General features: G+C 41.7%; 1 protein-coding gene across 1 annotated transcript; it reads right to left on the bottom strand.

The window, feature by feature from the left end:
• Positions 1-7,535: 7,535 nt before the first annotated feature.
• pou4f3 (POU class 4 homeobox 3) lies at positions 7,536-11,787 on the bottom strand. The gene is made up of 2 exons (XM_015961289.3): positions 11,575-11,787; positions 7,536-11,192 (listed from the first exon to the last, which is right to left on the bottom strand). Exons 1-2 carry the CDS (start codon positions 11,698-11,700, stop codon positions 10,257-10,259), a joined length of 1,062 nt encoding a protein of 353 aa, XP_015816775.3. The 5' UTR covers positions 11,701-11,787; the 3' UTR covers positions 7,536-10,256.
• Positions 11,788-19,733: the final 7,946 nt, after the last annotated feature.

The following is a 19,733-nucleotide window of genomic DNA, read 5'->3' as shown; positions in this document are numbered from 1 at the left end:
CTACATTTGTCCTTTATTCTTCTCCACCTCTTCATTCGATTGCCTCCTCTAAACCCATGTTTCTCATCATTTCCGGCCATGAATATAATGCTTGCCTCTTTGTACTCCATTCATAGGTCAGTAATTTTGGACTTTTTCCACAAAACAGTTTTTCAATCTGTCGCTAAATATCTTGGAGTCACATTATTTTTTGAGGGGGCAATTGTGGTGCTGTTGATAAAGTTAAAGGAAGCGGCATCCTGACCAATAACAAGCTTGTTGTCTCTGTGACTTTCAACAGATAGTAAAATTTGGGGCATGTGCCCTTGTGCCGACGCTTAATGGCATTGCACATCTCCGTACCCACGCAGACGGACAAGTATAAATCAGGCTTAACGCTAGAAAAGACTACTGCTGGTGCTAGCCTGGCTCCTCACAGACTTGGAAAAAGTAACAAACTGGAGCAATGATTGTTGATTTGTACAAATACACTGTAAGAAATAATATGTTGAATTTATTTAAAGGGACATTATGGAAGTTTGACAGCCAAAACATGTATAGAAATAATAAATTTCTTCTTCATACATTCTCCTGCAATGCCCTGGTCCTGTAGAATGAGCCCTGGTATTTTTACTGTGATTGCCTGATTTTCTGTAAAATCACAGAAAAGGAGAGCTGCTCGGGTTGAACAGGCTGCTTCTTGCACATTCACGGTCAGGCATAGCCAGTGGCATTTGCTATACGTAGATTTAGCAGCAGTGAGAGAGGTAGTGCCAACTCAGCGACTTTGTCGCTGTTCCTAACGCCTAGTGACAAACCTAGCTACATTTCTGAGGACCCTTAGCTACTTTCTGTAGAACTTTCTTCTAGATATTTCCTGCAAATTAGCAACAAAATAGCCATTTTCGCTTCGAACCGTTCTTTGGTTTGACGTTGCTTCAGGTGTCATCAAGAATATTAAAGTTACAGATAGAATGTTACTAGAGTGTAGCTCACCTAGTAAGATGTCTGACTCCCATGCAAAAGTCCTGGGTTTGATTCTGGGTGTGAACATAGTTCATTTAGAGTTTCTTTTTTACATTAATGGTATTTTTTTTTACAGTAAGATGCCCAAATTTTTATTTGAGACTCGTCGAACGGCATTGAATTCACAGATAAAAAAGATGTGGGTTCAACTTTCATTTTGGAACAATTTTTCAAGCAAGGGAAGGGAATGATCTGAGCATGCAGGAGGACTGACCCATCTTAAACCTATGTCGGCTGTGCTGAAGAGAAAGGTACAGAACCAAATTATTTAATTAATTACCTGCATGTTCTCCTGTCCTCTGTCCTCCGGGCCACACACACACACGGGACTGTCTCAGCTGTTATTTTCATTAAGGAGTGTGCACATACAGAATGCGCGCCTCATGCATGAGACTACTATTGAAGCTGCCGTTACGCTTTTGGCCTGAGGGGGCAATCACGAGCATAAAAATTCAAAAGTCCATGAAGTCCCTTTAACTAAGTTATATCAATTGGTTCCACTAAACGTTGTAATGAGTAATATTCACTTACTTTAAACATGACAACATACGTGTATTACTCCTTACTTTTAAACAAGTAGGTATGATGGAACCAGTTGACATAACTTGGTCAAGTAAATTCAACATTTCATTTCTTAGTGCTTACAACAACCAAAAAGTAAATGGCCTGTATTTGATATAGCGCCTTCTAGAGTCCTGGAACCCCCCCAAGGTGCTTTACAACACAATCAGTCATTCACCTATTCACACACACATTCACACACTGGTGGAGATGAGCTACGATGTAGCCACAGCTGCCCTGAGGTGCACTGACAGAGGCGAGGCTGCCGAGCACTGGCGCCACCAGTCCGTCCGACCACCACCAGCAGGCAACATGGGTTAAGTGTCTTGCCCAAGGACACAACGGCAGCGACAGACTGAGCGGGGCTCGAACCTGCAACCTTCCGATTATGGGGCGAGCACTTAACTCCTGTGCCACCGTCGCCCAAAGTATTAAAAGAGGCTGTAAAAGTTTATCTTTATGTGCTTTCATCAGAAGTTTAAAACTTTAGCGAGACTCAATACTTGTTTTGAGAAATCAAGAGCCCAAACAGTTCGCCCTTCAGATGATTAAATTTCCGGCAGCAACAGTTTTCCTGTTAGTTTTGCAACTGTACAGTGAATACGTTTACTGAAAAGAGTATACATTAAATTACAGTGATTGAAATCATGAGTTAATCATATTAAAATCTGTTTGTCTACAAAAGTCTGCAAAAATATTATTCATTTTGTGTTAAATATTGTTTATACATATACTCTTGTATTTCTTACATGCATATAAAATACTGGCAAAATTCACAGAATAATATCAGACCAAAAACTAATTTAAACAAATTCTATTCATGACATGTTGCATGTTTAGGTTTTAAAAAAATCAAGTTATGCTGCTAAACTTAGTTTTTGAATCTACACGTTGATTCGACTCCTTCTCCCTGGCGGTAAGGCGTTTCCTGTTTCCTGTTTTCAGTGTTGCACTACGTGTAGCTGCTCGGTGTTTGTGGCTTGCTAAAACTGATTTAATTTCTCTGTACTAGGATATCTCTGAGTTATTGTAGCACATAAGCATGCTAAAACACACATTTTCTGTTGTTCCACCTAGCTTTTAGGGAACCATTTGAGTTTGCACGCAGTTTATTTGGTGTTGAACAGTTTGCTCGTCCAGTTAGCTTAGCCTCAGCACGACTATGGCTACTTCTGTCTCTGCTTCTCCGTCTCCTATCTCTTGCTCTCTATGTCAGATGTTTAGTTACTCCTCTGCCTCCTTTAGTGATAATGGTACGTGTAATAAATGTAGCATTTTTGTAGTTTTGGAGGCGATGGTGTCGGAATTGGAGGCCCAGCTCCGCGCTGTTGAAAAGCCTGTAAACAGCCATAGCTACTTAGCTAGCGTGGGGCTAACTAGCTCAGAACCACCCTGTAGCGATCCTCCAGCAGAACGCGAGCAGCCGGGACCTCAATCCGGCTGGGTGACAGTACGCAGGTAGCATAGAACCCAGCCCGTGGGCCTCCACCAACAGATTTTCCCTGCTCAGTGACGCACCCACTGACAAGCTGACTCTGATCATTGGCAATTCCATAGTCAGAAACGTGGCATTAGAGACTCCAGCAACCATAGTTTAATGTTTACCTGGGGCCAGAGCGGGCAACATTAAATCTTATCTGAAACTGCTGGCTAAGGATAAGCGTAAATACAGTAAGATTGTTATTCACGCTGGCGGTCGACACCCGGTTACGCCAATCGGAGGTCACTAAAATTAGTGTTGCTTCGGTGTGTAAGTTTGCCAAAACAATGTCGGACTCCGTAATTTTCTCTGGCCCCCTGCCTGATCGGACCAGTGACGACATGTTTAGCCGCATGCTGTCCTTCAACCGCTAGTTGTCTAGGTGGTGTCCTGAAAACAACGTGGGCTACAATGATAATTGGAAAACTTTTTGGGGAAAACCTGGACTGATGCGAAGAGACAGCATCCATCCCTCTGTGGATGGAGCAGCTCTTCTTTCTAGGAACATGACCAGTTTTATTAGTTCTCCATGACAACCCAGGGTCCAGACCAGGAAGCAGAGTCATAGTTTAACACACCCCTCTGCAGCTTCTGTACTGTTACCCACCCACTACCCCACTGAGACAGTGTCCTGCCCACGGCCAAAATCACACAGATTAAATATCAGGCTTAATAAAGCAAATCATGGAAATCTCATAAATATAGAACAAATTCAACTGAGCAGAAAATTAAAAAAATTAAATGTGGGTTATTGAACATTAGATCTATTTTTTTCTAAGACTTTGTTAGTTAATGACTTGATTTGTGATAATCAGATTTCTTTGCTCTCTCTCACAGAATCCTGGCTGCAGCAAGAGGACTATGTTAGCTTAAACGAGTCGACTCCTTCTAATTGTTTAAATCATCATATTACTCGAAGTACAGAGCGAGTAGCAACCATTTTTCACTCTGACTTATTAATCAATCCCTTACCAATTAATGGCTACAGTTCGTTCGAACATCTTATTATTAGTTTTCCTAATCCAGATTGCAAAACTGTAAAACCACTCTTGTTTGTAGTTTTATATCGTCCACCAGGCCCTTACTCTGAGATTTTGGATCAGATCTCTGATTTTTTATCTGATTTGGTGCTAAATACTGATAAGGTCATTATAGTGGTGGATTGTAACATTCATGTGGACATTGAAAATGATAGCTTCAATGTAGCCTTTAGTAATATCTTAGACTCAATTGGTTTTACTCAAAAAATTCATAACTCCACCCACTCCTGCCATCATACATTGGACATTGTGCTGACTTATGGCATTGAGTGTGAGGAAATAACAATCTTTCCACGTAATCCAGTCCTCTCGGACCACTTTCTGATAACCTTTGAGTTTTTTATAACTGAGTTCTCGAGACATGAAAGTAAATTTCACTATAGTCGGTTTCTATCTGACAACGCTGTTGCATCTTTTAAATCAACTGTTCCATCTTTACTGTCCTCAGCATCTCAAGGAACGTAGCGGATGGGCAATATTTTCATTTCTATCCCTTCACAAATTGATGCCTTAGGTCATAATGTTACTTCCTCTTTACGTGTGGCATTAGATGATGTTGCCCCTTTAAAAAAATAAGGTAATTAGGGACAGGAAGTTGGCTCCCTGGTTTAATTCTCATTTACGAGCTTTAAAACAAAACTCTAGAAAATTGGAGAGAACATGGCGCTCTACGCACCATGAGGAGGCCTACCTATCCTGGAAAAATAGTCTTGTGCTTTATAAAAATAAGCTTCGACAAACTAGAACTGCTTATTTCTCAGCATTAATTGAGGAGAATAAGAATAATCCTAAATTTCTTTTCAGTACAGTTGCCAAACTTACACAGAATCATAGCTCTGAACCATCTATTCCCTTAGCCCTCAGCAGCAACGACTTTATGGGATTTTTCACAAGTAAAATTAATTCTATTAGAAACAAAATCTTAAGCATCCTCCCTAATGCGATTTCTTCTTCCTCAGTAAGTGAGGCAGCATCAGAGGTTGTAGAACCTCATCTGTGTTTGACCCATTTTGATTCAGTTGAGCTTTCAGAGTTATCAAAAATATTAGCTTCATCTAAACCTTCAACTTGCATTTTAGATCCAATCCCAACCAAATTATTTAAAGATGCATTTCCTTTGGTTACTGCCCCATTCTAGATATAATCTTGAATCTCTAGAATTATACTTGTGGAGTACAACAGGGTTCAGTGCTTGGACCAATTATTTTTACTATATTTATAATCCCAATTGGTAAAATCATTAGACAGCATGGGATAAACTTCCATTGTTATGCTGACGATACTCAGTTATATTTATCCATTAACCCTGATGAACCTAATCGGTTAGGCAGATTACAGGCTTGTCTTCAGGACATAAAAAATTGTCTGATTCTAAACTTTTTGCTTTTAAATCAAGACAAGACAGAAGTTCTCATCTTTGGAACAGAAATCCAGAAAAGGAAATTGCTTAGTCAATCACCTGACCTTGTCATGACCCGGGGTGAGTACTGTCATTTCACCTTACCATCTTTGAGTCTCTTGCCAGGAGAGGGAGTGCCCAGCTGTTCCTGATCAGCAATCAGCGGGGTGTTTCCTATTTAAGGTGGATGGTGGACACAATTCAACGCCGGAAGACTGCCTCAGCTTGGTAGTACCCAGCCACTTATGTTTAACCTCTAGTGTCTCTAGGATTCTTGTGCTTATAGTGTTTGCTCTAGGTATTTTTGGATTTTTGACTTTTGCTACCACCTGGAGCTTATTTTGGATTATCTCCCTTCTTCAGGATTCCTGTTTGTTCTCTGGTCGCTAGCTTTTGGATACCTACCTCTGGACTCCAGGATTTGGATACTCTGCACGCGGACCAAATCACCAATCTCCATAACTCTCCTCTCTCATCTCAACCAGTGCCCCAGCCACCAGGACGCCCCGCTTACCTCCGCCTGTGCTCCCTCTCCTGCGCTTCCCCCGGCTCTCAGCCTGCTCCCTCCTCCAGCCAGCAAACTCTCGTCCCGCTGAACGCCTCTGCCTAAATGGATTTCCGAATCTGAATCTATGCTCACCAGTGTTCTCCCTCCTCCAGACGCAGAGCTGTCGTAGCAGTTCCAGCCACAGATATTCTGTGCATCCTCAGTTCCTTCTTAAAATAAAACATTTTTTTACCCCATTCTTGGTCTGTGTTGTGTTCTGCATGTCTTGGGTTAGGTACCTTCCCCCTAACATGACTGACCTGAATTGCATTACATTAATCTCCGAGAACAAAGTAAGGAACCTTGGTGTTATCTTTGACCAGGACATGTCATTCAAATCCCACTTTAAACAGGTTTGTAGGATTTCCTTTATCCACCTTCGGAATATTGCTAAGATTAGATGCATCCTTTCCAGGAGTGATGCTGAAAAACTAGTTCATGCATTTATTACATCAAGACTGGATTACTGTAATTCATTACTCTCAGGAAGTACACAGAATGTAGTTAAAAGTCTCCAGCTTGTCCAAAATGCTGCAGCTAGAGTTCTGATGAGAATTAAAAAGAGATCATATCTCTCCTGTCTTAGCTTCCCTACATTGGCTACCTGTTAAATTCAGAATAGATTTTAAGATCCTCCTCCTCAGATATAAAGCTCTTAATAATCAAGCTCCATAATCTTGAGATGACTCTTGTCGTAATTTGGCGCTATATAAAATTGAATTGAATTACCGCGATTACTGCTGTGATTTTTATAAAACATTCAAAAATACATTCTTAAACAGATGAGAGGAACATATCACTTTTTGACATATAAAATTAGCCGTCATGTCTGAATCACAGCTTTTCTAAAGTGCTCAGTGAATATCCAGGCAATAAAAAGTGTAAAAAAAGTATTTTTTTTTATTCGGAGCCTTTAGAATTTCTATATATATATATATATATATATATATATATATATATACACCCATAATATAATTTGATTAAAAAAATGAAAGGTAATAATTTTTTATAAAATCTCATTTATTTTTTATTTATTTTTTTTGTTTATTTTCCTTTTATACTTTTTGATAAATTGTGAGCATGTCATAAATTATAAACTTGTTCTTCCAAATGTTCAGAATGTAAAATGGTTGGAGTAATAACACAACAATCCACTAAGGGCACATTTTAAAGGCTAAAATTAATCCTTCAAAATGCCTGGTGCCCTAAAATGTGAAAAAAGAGCCATGGATGAATGAAGTTTTAAAGCTTAATGAATGAAGTTTTAGAACTTCATTGATCAGGGAAAGATGTTTGTTTACTTGTATTGAAAATGTTCTGTTTATTTGCAGGGAGCTTCATTCTTCTCAGTAAAAACACCTGGTTTGGGATTTGTGAATTACGTTGAAAATTTTCTATAATTATTTTTTTAAGAAGAAAGCACAAAAACCAACGCTGTTGCCTCAGATTTCAACAAAACAACTCAATCTTACTGTGTGTGTCTGTCTATGGTGCAGGTTTGTGTGTGTGTGTGTGTGTGTGTGTGTGTGTGTGTGTGTGTGTGTGTGTGTGTGTGTGTGTGTGTGTGTGTGTGTGTGTGTGTGTGTGTGTGCGTGCTCCAGCAGATGAACTGGCTTGTGATGATAACTGAAGGTGACTAATAGAGAGGTAGCTGTCGTCTCTTGCTCTGGTCACATTCTCATTTGTTGCTACTGGCATGGCATGAATTATTGAGTTTAGGGTGTCTTGGCTCTCATCTCTCCTCTCACATTCCCTCAGTCTGCTCCCATGTTTGACAGCAGTGTGTGTGTGTGTGTGTGTGTGTGTGTGTGTGTGTGTGTGTGTGTGTGTGTGTGTGTGTGTGTGTGTGTGTGTGTGTGTGTGTGTGTGTGTGTGTGTGTGTGTGTGTGTGTGTGTGTGTGTGTGTGTGTGTGTGTGTGTTCAGTGTAAAAGTGCATGCATGCTCTAGCATCCCAACTTTCTTTCTCTTAATCCCTCCTTTATTTTTATGTTTTTGTCTCTTTTTGCACCTTAGACGTTTTTCTTACAAACATTTTAGGGATTTGATTAATGAGTGCTTTCTTGTGCTGATAATGCGCAAATGAGCCTCCCAGCGCACCTCGACCATCGCCTGAGAAACAGGAATCTACCTTTCAGCTTCTGCTGAATAATTCAGACGCCCTCAGTCGCCACATGCCGCCAACACCCACAGGCATTCAGCTCAGTTTACCGCCGACCCAGGACGTTATGATATCAATACTGGGATCACACGAATCAATATTTCACAACCCGCAAAAACTCACAGAAACTTTTTTTCTCTAAATCTGTCCGCTCAGATGGTCTTCATATGTCGCAGGAATTTGGAATTTAAAAAAGGGGGATGAGTTAGATTGTAGACAAATAGCAACAAATTCCCTCCCAAAATTCCATTTAACGTGATAAATTTTCTAGGCCCGAAGTGACTGATCAAAGAGAATATTCATGAGAGGCACAAACGTTTCCGCAGAGCTGCAGATGAAGAGATGATTCCCAGTCTCTCAAGGAGAATCACACAGCCGCGGGTCTGCTGCAGGATTCAGGCGGAAGCGTCTTCTAATTAATCCATTCTTCTTTTTTAATTTAAAGAAATCTTTGATAAGTATTTGAAGGCAGCGATGCTTATTTGTTATGTGGTATTGTCATTTTAAAGCTTAATTTTTTTAAAAGTGACAAAAGACACCCAACGTTTCAATTTACGCAAGACGCGCCTCGTGCGTAAAAGTATATGCCAACATGCATAAATCTGCTCAAATAAGTTACTTTTGTCGTTAAAATGAAAAAGTAAGAAAGTAAGCTTAGAAATAATAAATTTCACAAAATATAAAAGTAAATTAAGTGAATAGAACGCAAAATAAACTATTAAATGTTAAGGAGTTAAAGAATAATTTAAAAAAGATATTAAAAAATCATTAAATACTTACTTGGGCAAAATAACACAAAAATGCTGTAATAGAAATAATCCTACAAGATTTTCCTTATTTTTCAGGCTTGTTTTTTTTAATTTCCTGGACCAACCTGTGGTGCATTCTGTATCTCCCTGGAGTCACAAACAGTCCAGACTCTCCTCCCGACTCGCTCCTTCCCTTTATACACATCTACAATTAATATTGCATCATCATTACTTAATAATTTCAAACCCCACGTATACGACACAAGCTGGCCGGATGGGACATCTATAATTAAATCTGGACTAATTAGAGGGAAAGGAGCCATTGGTGAACCAAAGATGCACCTTTTTGGCGCTCCGCGGTGTGAAAATCACTGTAATAATAGCCGCCCCCCTTGTTTTTCCCTTATTGTATCAAACACAACAATAAATATTTAATACCTGAAGGTTTCTGGGATGTATAAATAATACAGCCTGTAAAAAAACTGTCTGCTTACAGGTTGTGCTGACTGTTGAATCACATTTAAGGCCGCAGCCTTGAGATTTCTCCTTTTTTAAAGTAAGGAGACACAAAAATAAATAATTAACTATATTATTTTTAGAAAATAACCACTAATTTATTTAAATATCACACATTTTTTCCAAGTGAAACTCAGAGTGAGAGAAAAATAAATACTTAAAATATGTGATTATGTTTACAACTCACCTCTCCAAAAATCAAAATACAAACACATCAGAATACTAAAATATAGCAGAAGCCACATGGATGCGCCTCCTTATATTTCTAAATGTGTTATAGTTATTACTCGTTTTTCTGTGCGTAAATCACGGCCAGACGACATAGTCGTGGAAAAATAGTGCGTAAAAAGTGGGTGAACGTTTTTATCCTGCAGCAGCATACAAAACGAACATTTCAAGAAAAGTGGATGGTGCTGATTTAAAATGTGGAGATCTGTTATTGTGGAGTAAAATAAGATAAGCCAGAAAATGTGACATCAGCACTCAAAAGTACTATTTTAAGAAAAGATCCCTGAACGTGACAACTTGATGGATTCACGGAAAAGTCGATTTTGATGTGTGCAAACATACATGACCAATAACACCAAAATCACCCTCCTATAACACAATCCAAACCAAAAAAAAAGTGCAACGATGAGGAGTGAGTGAAAAAACAACCGGATCAGTCCGAGTCCTTCTGGATCCGATCCCAGGTGGAGGAGCTGTTGATGAATCCCTGTTTGTTCGGCTGCTCGGGTTATTATTAATCACTCGATCAAAAATGTAGTAGGCTATTTTATTCATGATGTGGGGGGGAAAAGTCAGTGCACCGCAGAGTATTTCATTCGTTTCTGTTTCTGTCGCTGGTTGCAAAACCACACTCGAACCACGTTCTTTTTCAGGTCCAGTTTCTCCGCGATGGCTGCGATTTTCTCCGAGGAGGGCCGAGGCTGGATGGCAAAGTACGCCTCCAAGGAGCGCTTCTCCGGCGCGGCGATGGACGTGCGCTTTCGTTTCCTGTCGCTCCCGTTGAAAAGGTCCGGCTTGTTGCTTTTCTCCCGGTATGCAGCCTCGGCTTCCTCCAGCCAGGCCTGCAGAACCGGCTTGAGAGCGATCATGTTGTTGTGAGACAAGGTGAGGGACTCGAACCTGCAGATGGTGCTCTGGCTCAGCGAGCCCACGCCGGGAATCTTGAGGTTGGCCAGCGCTGCCCCCACGTCCGCCTGGGTCACTCCCAGTTTGATCCGCCTTTGCTTAAAGCGCTCAGCGAAGGCTTCCAGCTCCCTGGGATCCGACTCCACGTCATTGACGCACGCCATGCCACCGTGCACGGAGAGGGAGTGCGGGTGCGCCATGGTGGCCATCGCCTGGTGCAGCTGTCCCATGGTCTGCAGGTGGTGGTGCGCGTGCTGGTGGTGGTGCGCAGGTGTATTCATCCCTGGAGGCTCTGGAGCACCCATCCCGGTCACGGCCAGGCTGCTGGAGAGGTGGTCCAGGAGGTCCCCGGCCTCCAGGGTCTGTCCGAGATGGTGATGATGGTGGTGGGAGGCGATGGTAGAAGGGACGTGGGAGATGGGCACGGTGGCGGAGGAAGAAGAGGGCGCTGAGGTACAGGGGACACTGCTCATGGTATGGTAAGTCACGTCGTGTTTGAAGGGGTGGCTCTTGCCTTGAGAGACAATGCTGTCAGCCGCCGCCAGAGCTTCTGCCCGCGCCAGCAGGCTCTCATCAAAGCCTCCGAATATATTGCCCTGCAGCTGCAAGCAAGAGTGCGCATACTGGAGTCAGTGGGGAATTCTGTCAGGCGTCAGCTCTCAGCATCTAAAAAACATTTTTTTCTCCAAAGACAAGCAGCGCCGAGGAGAGGAGAGAACCCTCCTCAAAGCGCAGGTCATAAAAATTAATATGAAAGCAAAGAGCATATCTTGAACAGACATGTGGATGAAAAGTGGGGGGAGGGGGAGGGGGATGGGGGTGTAGAGGAGCAAAAGGAGAGAGATAGCGGGTAGAACAAAGTCCTGTCAAATCAACTTTGCAGACATTTTCAGCGTGATTTTTTTTCCTACACCCCCATCACCACCACCTTGCTGGACTCCAGCCCCCCCCGCTCCCCCACCCATCCTCCATTTCTGAACGTACCTGTGGGGCGGGCAGACAGACTCTGCGCATGCCCTCCGAGCCTGAATGCAGGCCAGGGTACTTGGGCTCGTGCAGGGCCGGATGCATGGAGAAGTGCTGCTTGCCGTTCATGGTCATCATCATCATCCTCCTCACGAGGCCCTTGCAAGCAGTCTGGCCCCTGGCATGAAAGGCTGCGCGCAGACAGCCGCAGAGCTCCTCTGGTCCCCGTCACCAAACTGAGCAGTTCACAGCCTCCCGGCATCCCTACGTCCCCCAGTCTTCCTCCTCCTCCTCTTTCAGCTCACCTCCTCCTCCCCTCCCCACCTGCCCCCCTGCTCAACTTACAAGCTGCAACAGTGCGGCCTGGGAGCGCCAGCTGCAGAAACTATCCTTCATTTGGGTTCATTCTGGAACTATTCATTCATTCATTCATTCATTCATTCATTCATTCATTCATTCATTCGTTCGTTCGTTCGTTCGTTCGTTCATTTATTTTCATTCGTTTTGTCAGTAAATGTAGCGTTATGAAACATTTCCTAAAGCCAAACAGGGTTTGTTTTGAGACTTTCTTGATTATTCAGCACCATGGACAGCGAAGTTCGGTGTCCCAGAACAGCCACCACAGGATAAAAAGAGCAAAGTCACGAATAAGGTAAAAAAAAATGTGGAGGCAAAAAAGTGAAAACATCAAAAGGAGTAAAGATTTCAAGAAAATCAGAAGGGATGACATTCAGAATAAATTCGAATGAAATGTTATACAAGTCTAAATGTGAGAAAGGAAGTCAAAGTGTCCAGACAAAATTGATTGAAGGACGTCAAAAACAGAAAAAAGTCCAAAATAACCCCATACTGATCCCAAACTTCACTTAACTGTTCTGTTTTTTCCCCAAGGGTTGGGTTTTCAGTGAATAAACACATTTTGGGACTAAATTAACTTCCTTCAATCCTTCACAATAAAAGTCTCAAACCAGGGTATCCAACCCCATGAAACGAATCAAAATAGTTTGAATTTTACAAAATTATGTTAAAAATATTTAAAACACGTAAAATGTTTAGAGTAATTTGCTTTTTTAAGACTTTTATTATTAAGGACTTAAATTTGAGTTCTACTGTGGACTGCTCCACATATTCAAAATATCTTATTTGATTTTTCTTTTGAATCATTATAATTTACATGCACAAAAACAGACACAGCACCTCTCAGTTACAATAATAAGAAAACAAAATAATTAACAGTTGAGTTCAGGGTCTTTGAACTTTGGTGAGGAAACAGTGTTTCAACATTTTCTACTTTTACTCCAAAATCTTACCCTTGTTTTTATTTTATTTTTTACTCAGAGGCACTGATACTCCTCTATCATGTGAGACGAATACAGCTTAGTTATTGCTATCTTCAAACTAGGCCTCTGGTATTGGACCCTGGCCCTGGCCTGCACCCCTTCCATGGGAACGCCCATCCTGCTCCACCAGACTTCTCATGTGGCTGCCTGGTTAAAGCGCGGAGACCGAAAGCGGAGCCATTCGGACAGAGGTGGGCTGATGACACAACGGGTCAACACGATCCTACCAGCCGCCTCTCTTGTTCCCCAGACTTTGAATAATTGAACAACAAGATGGCAGGCATCCATTACCACGGTGGCATCTTTGTTTTCATTATGCAGATTAAAACAGTCTGTCTTTTCTCAACACAGACTTTCAGTTCTGCATTTGGTGATTAGAAGTTTCAAAACTTTTCTTTTTTTAATGTCTTTTCTCAAAATTTCAGCTAATAATAGAATAGATTTTATTGATCCCACAGTAGGGAAATTCAGTTGTTACAGCAGCACCAACACTTAAGCTAGTATTGTAACCTTCGACCACCAAAAACCACAAATAAAAATGAAAAACTTGGATTCCAGAACTATGCAGCATAATGTAAGAGATACAGACATACTATCTGGTATTGCACAAGTATTGAACACATACTGAGCACTGCATATAGGTGTTATTGTGTACCAGGATAACGCCAGTATAACCTAACTGAGGAGTTATACACTAGAGGGGATGAATGACCTACTTTACATCTGGGATGTCTGCCTCTGAAGGAGCTGTCCATGGTCTCCACAGTGGAATGCAGTAGGTGGGTGGTGTAGCGGAGAATTAAGACTACACACTGAAATCACCTCTGTTGCTATTCAGTTGGAGATTCTGAAAATGACCAATCAGATTAACCTATGAAGCTTATATCATATATATATATATATATATATATATATATATATATATATATATATATATATATATCCCGGATACTTATATATCGATCTAAGTTCATACATCAACCTGTTTGATCTAATTTTAATCCAAAGATTAATGTTTAATTTAGATAATTAAATTTAATAGCAAAAGTTATTTTGAATTGGAAGCTAGGAATCTTTGCTTTCAAATAACCAGAAATATTATACCTTTTCTGTGTTTCGTTTCAATAATGAGGCAAGTTTAAAAATGAAGAAATTTAGTACTAACAATTTTAAACTTAAAGATTTGAAACGACAATTATAAAACGACAATTCAAGGATGACAATTTAATGACAAATTTTAACAGCTTTGATATTAAACCTGTTTTAAAAGCAAACCTGTGGCTGGATGGGAGCTAAATTGATAATGCGAGTTTGGATGCGTGAATGAGATTATTAGAAGGTTTCTTTCACAGAGAGCAGAAGCATTCTGGATGGAATTGATGCTTTGCGGTTATTTAGAGAGAACAGCATCAAACGTCATCTGTCGATTAGTGTCTACCTCACCCATTTTCCGGGGACCCCCATTCTGATCCGAGATGTCAGGTACGAGGATGGTAGAAGGACCTCTATGCGACCAAATCAGTCCTGGGTTGTCTCTGTGGGTCACTCGACTGATGAACTATTGGCGTCTCAAAATCCATAACTCTGAAGGAGTTTTTGTCTTAACTCAGAAATCAACAACTCTGGGTAGAGTCTTCGTTAGCTGGTTACAGTTTGTTTATTCTTTAGCTTTTCTGGTCAGCGTGACTGAACAGCAGGTGGAGGTTTTAGGGGCGGCCGTTCCATTTTCCCCCGTGGTGTTGGTTCAAGAACTGACTCTGAAGCTGGTGATGGTTAGTTTTACCAAGCTCACAGGACACTCCCACTCTCTCAGGAAGAAAGCTTTGATCATGCGTCAAAACATGTGTTGCAGTTATCGTTTATCTGGACTCTGTGTTAGCTGGATAAGGTGAACTGACCTTCTGATATGCTGAACACATCTTTTACTGTCATCAACCATAATCATAATTGTTATTATTATTATACCCAAAGCATAAATTCATTTCATGTAATTAAAGTACCTTTATACTGAACCAAGTGATCACTTATGAGATTATGTTAAACTGTAATAAAATCAATTAGTTTTATTAATTATTATTATCTAATTATTATCATGTGACTTGAAGTGTCCTCCTCCTGGGATGGAACAGCAGATATGATATGATCTTGCAGACATCGTGGCTCCTTGGGTTAATCTGTGGATTTAAAAGTACTGTTTGACCCATCTGGGTAAATGTGACCTTTGCCACAAATTATAGGACCTTCCATGATGCTACAGTGGCGTTTTTAAGATGGAGATCCTTTCACACATCTCCCCAACTGAATCCAGTGGGCAGCTCATAACCAAGCTAGCTTGGTTAACTAGCTTGTTCAGTCTCCTCCTGTCTCAGTCAGAGCTGCCTGCATCCCAACAAACCACAGCAGTGTGGATAATAGTTCCAACAGCAGAGTGATAAAAGGATTTTAGAAGCTGGGAATTAACTCCAACGGACCTCAGCCTCCTCAGGAGGTGGAGGCGGCTTTGCCCCTTCTTATACAGAGCATATGTGTTGTTGGACCAGTTCAGTTTGCTGTTGAGGTGAACACCCAAGATGCTTACTGGTTAGTGAGGAGGAGTGTTTCTCTGGAACTCAGTCACCATTTCCTTTGTCTTACTGGTGTTCAAGCAAAGGTGGTTACGCTCACACTAGTTCACAAAGTCCATGATGTACCTGTACTGGTCATTCCCCTCAGACACACAGCCGACAATGGCCGAATCATCAGAGAACTTCTGGAGGTGACAGCTGCTTGTGTTGTACAGTACAGATGTACAGTTGTGCAGCCTCACGTACTGTGGTCTGTTAGTGAGGTAGTTGATGGTCCATGCAGTCAGATACTACTGCACCCCTCATCTACTGCTGAAGTAGATATGGCTGGATAGTGTTGAAGGCACTTGAGAAGTCGAAGAACATGATTGTCTCAGTGCTCTTTTGCATCTTGAGGTGAGTCAGAGCCCGGTGCTGCAGGTATGTGTGTCCACCACCCCCATGTTTGTTATGCAAGCTGTAGTAGGTGTATTTCTGGGCTCACCACTGAACTTAGATGGTTGAGGATGAGTCTCTCCATAGTCTTCATCAGATGGGAGGTCAAGGCGACAGATTTGTAGTGGTCTGGTTACTCGAGGATGTGATGTTTTGGAAACTGGAACCTCTCAGAAGGTCTTCCACAGGATGGGGACCTGCTCCAACCGAAGGCTCAGGTTGAACATGTGCGTGACCACTTCACAAAGCTGGTCAACACAGTCTTTGAGCAGTCTGGGGCTGATCTTGTTAGGACCTGCAGCTTTCCTGCTCTTAACCTGCCTCAGTTCTCTCCTCACCTGGTCAGATGTAACTGTAATAAGATGTAAATAATAAGTGTAAGAGCAGCAAAGCGACAAACAAATTTGGCTTTAAATGGTCGGCCCTTAAACCACATAACTGGTAACGAGTCTCTCACCACTGTGGTGAAAATTCGTCCCACTCTTCTGGACAGATTTGTTGGTGAATTTTCCAGCAAGCCTGTTTAAGGTCAAGGATTCAATGTCCCACAGGATTTTCTGGTAAACAGCAAAACACATGGATCCATCAACTATAGCAACTTCTTCAGCTTTGTGAGTTTTAGTTTTAATCCAGCAGGAATTATACACTTTCCTAATTTTACCAACTCTTGGAGATCATTGAGATGTTTTTTTTTTTTTAGAAAGTGTGAGAAGGCCATTTGTGTTCTTTGGTTTTCACATTAGAACTCTGACACCATCCCTGCGTCCCATTCAGTCTTAACCTCTGACATATTAGGAACAGAATATGAATATTTTTCTTACGTTATAACAGTTCTGTTTGGTAGAAAATATGTTTATGAAAGTCTTTGAACAAAATGGCCTGAATTTGATACAGCACCTTCTAGGGTTCTGCAACCCCCCAAGGTGCTTTACAACACAAGCAGTCATTCAACCCCCCCCCCCCCCCCCGCCCCACACACACACACACACACACACACACACACACACACATTTACACGCAGGGGGTGATGAGCTACTATGTAGCCACAGCTGCCCCGGGGCGAGACTACACTGGTCCCTCCAACCACCAGCGGCAGGCAACGTGGGTGAGGTGTCTCACTCGAACCTGCAACCTTCCAGTTACAGGGTGGGAACTTAACTCTGCCTCCCCTCTCAGATCCAAGCCATCTTTATTCATAGCACTTTATACACAACACTGTCGACCAAAGTGCTTCACACTCAGATAAAAACATACTGACATAATTAAAAACAGTAAAAACATATATTAAAACATGCAAAAACATTTTAAAATAAATCAAACACATACGGACACAGATTAAGCAGTTTTATTCGTGACAGTTTCAGTACCTTGCCGTTTAAGGGCTCTGTCATATTAAGGTACAGAAGCTGGAGCTGGCCACACCCACTCGTCCTGATAGGCTGCGATAAGTTGGGAAGCTCCAATATCCGAGGGGCTCTTAATGGAACCGCTGGTTCTCTTGCCCGTGAGAGGTGGTCTTATGCTAGTTCTCTGTAACATCACAGACATTATGGGGACTTTATGAAACAGCTTAAAGGATAACTTTTTCTCATGTTTGGGGAGGTTATAGACGCAACAGACCCACATGGCTGCATGGTGGCGCAGTTGTTGGCACTGTTGCCTTGCAGCACAAAGGTTGCAGGTTCGAAACTCGGCTGCGGCCATTCTGCGTGGAGTTGCGTGTTCTCCCCATGCATGCGTGGGTTTCCTACTCTGGTTTCCCCCACAGATCACAACATGCCCTATAGGTTATAAATTGTAAGCCGCTTTGGATAAAAGCGTCTGCTAAATACCGTAAATCCTCTAATACAGGCCTGGGCCTGTATTTGACTCAAGCTCACCAAGCTTCAGGCCTTTATTGGAAGGAGGGCCAGAATTAGAAGCAGGCCTCAATTTCTATTTGAGCAAAATGAACTAATGGTTCGCTGGAGTTTTTGACAATTAAAATTGCGCCCACATTTTCAAAGTTAAACACATTTCTTTTAACAACGGTAGTTTCTGCTTCAGCCATCTCCCCCCTCCCCCTGCGCAGCGGCTGCAAACTCACTGATGCGCCTGCAGCCTTTCGGAGTTCCTGCTCCTCTAAACATTAAAATAATTATTTCATTTTCTGTTCCTCACTTCTGATTACCTTCAGTGGTGTCTGTTTGTTGCAACCACAAGGTACAAAAACTAACTTGCTTTTATTTTACTATTTTTCTGTCCTGTCTGTTTATTATCTTCCTGCATCTCCTCTCAATCCTAAAGAAAAACTGCTACCTGGGTTCATATATATTCACCTAATGAGTTACCTTTGAACTGCAGTTCTAAAAGATCTACCGACCGCAAAAACAGCGGAGTGCTCGCTGCTTGGCGGCCGCATCAGTGATCAGTGCGTCGGAGGACAAGGTGATGCGCGCAGCGCCCCGCTCCACAGCATGCAGCGAAATGCATCAGGCGCAAATAAAAGACAGAAAACAAGGAAATGAACCGACATGAACGATCGCGTGTCAGTACCGACGCTCTGGCACAGCTCGTTGCCCCCCCCCACCCCCCCCCAGCGCAGGAGCTTGTCACCTGCTGTCTTTTCGGAAGGCTGCATCTTGCCGGTCATTATCACGTGACAGCGACTAGTCGATGACAGGCATAAAAAGTCACTATAGTGAAGTCAACTAGTTCATACAACCCCTGCTGCTGCTCCCCAGAGTGTTCTGCAGCATAATCAGCACGTTCTCTTTGGACTTGATATAAAATTTTCGCTTCCTCTTCGTCTCTGCATGGTTAAAGTTACCCTCGCGGTCTATCACTGGCAAATCAAAAGTGAGACGATGACACAACCGCGCCCCCCCCCCCCCCCCCCACTTGCTTGTTAACACATTCCACCCGGCCACAATAGGAGACCGGCCATTATTCACCTCCGCCGACTCCGGCCAAAATATGAGACCCGGCCGTTAATTGAATACAAGCCTGTATTAGAGGATTTACGGTAAATCAACATAAACAAGAGGATGCAAAAGGACACATCAGGCAACAGGGGCTGGGTGGCCCTGTTTTAAAATGAAAAAGTTGCCAAGTATCCCTTTAGCAACCAGTTTTTCATACAGGGTCAGGTTGAATTGATTTTGTTCCTTAATGACTTGAAAACTACACTTTGTATTAACATATTCATGTGATAATGCTGAACCAGAAATTGACCAAGTAAAATCTGTAAAATGATAATTTCATTTTTACAACCCTTATGTCAAAACATGCAAAATAAAGGAGACCACACAAGATTTAAAATGTTGATTTCTGGAATGCTTTTGCTTGCATTTTTTTTTGTGTCAAATCTTCTCATTTTTCTTTTTTTTCCCTCCAAATCATTTTTTTCCCTTTGTCACAATCGAATTTTTTTCTTTTTTTCATTTGTCAATCTTTTTCTTCTTTTATTTTTTTTACAAGCACCCCATTCCTCCATCTTTATTGGCAAAAGCAAACATGCTAGTAAATTATAAATCTTTTTTTTACAAACAAATTACATGAAGAAAAAAATACATACACATCCTGCAAATATAAACAGTAACAAATTCAAAACTATTATCCAATAAACCTTTTACATTTTTTACACTATTTGTGTGATGGTAGCATACAGATAGTACAAAAAGTGGTCAGGAGACACTAAATTCTCACTTACACAAGAAAAGAAAATCCTGCCACTTATTGGTTCATTCCTTAAACCAATCAGTGACCTAATAAAGTGAAAAGTCTTAAACATATCATCCTTCCGTCATGTATTTAGTAAAGAGTGACAGATGGATGAACAGGACGAGCATGCCTCAAT

This window comes from Nothobranchius furzeri, chromosome 10, assembly GCF_043380555.1.
Source record: "Nothobranchius furzeri strain GRZ-AD chromosome 10, NfurGRZ-RIMD1, whole genome shotgun sequence".
Lineage (NCBI taxonomy): Eukaryota > Metazoa > Chordata > Actinopteri > Cyprinodontiformes > Nothobranchiidae > Nothobranchius > Nothobranchius furzeri.
Note: the sequence above shows the minus strand (reverse complement) of the source record. Positions and strands in the feature narration are given on the sequence as shown.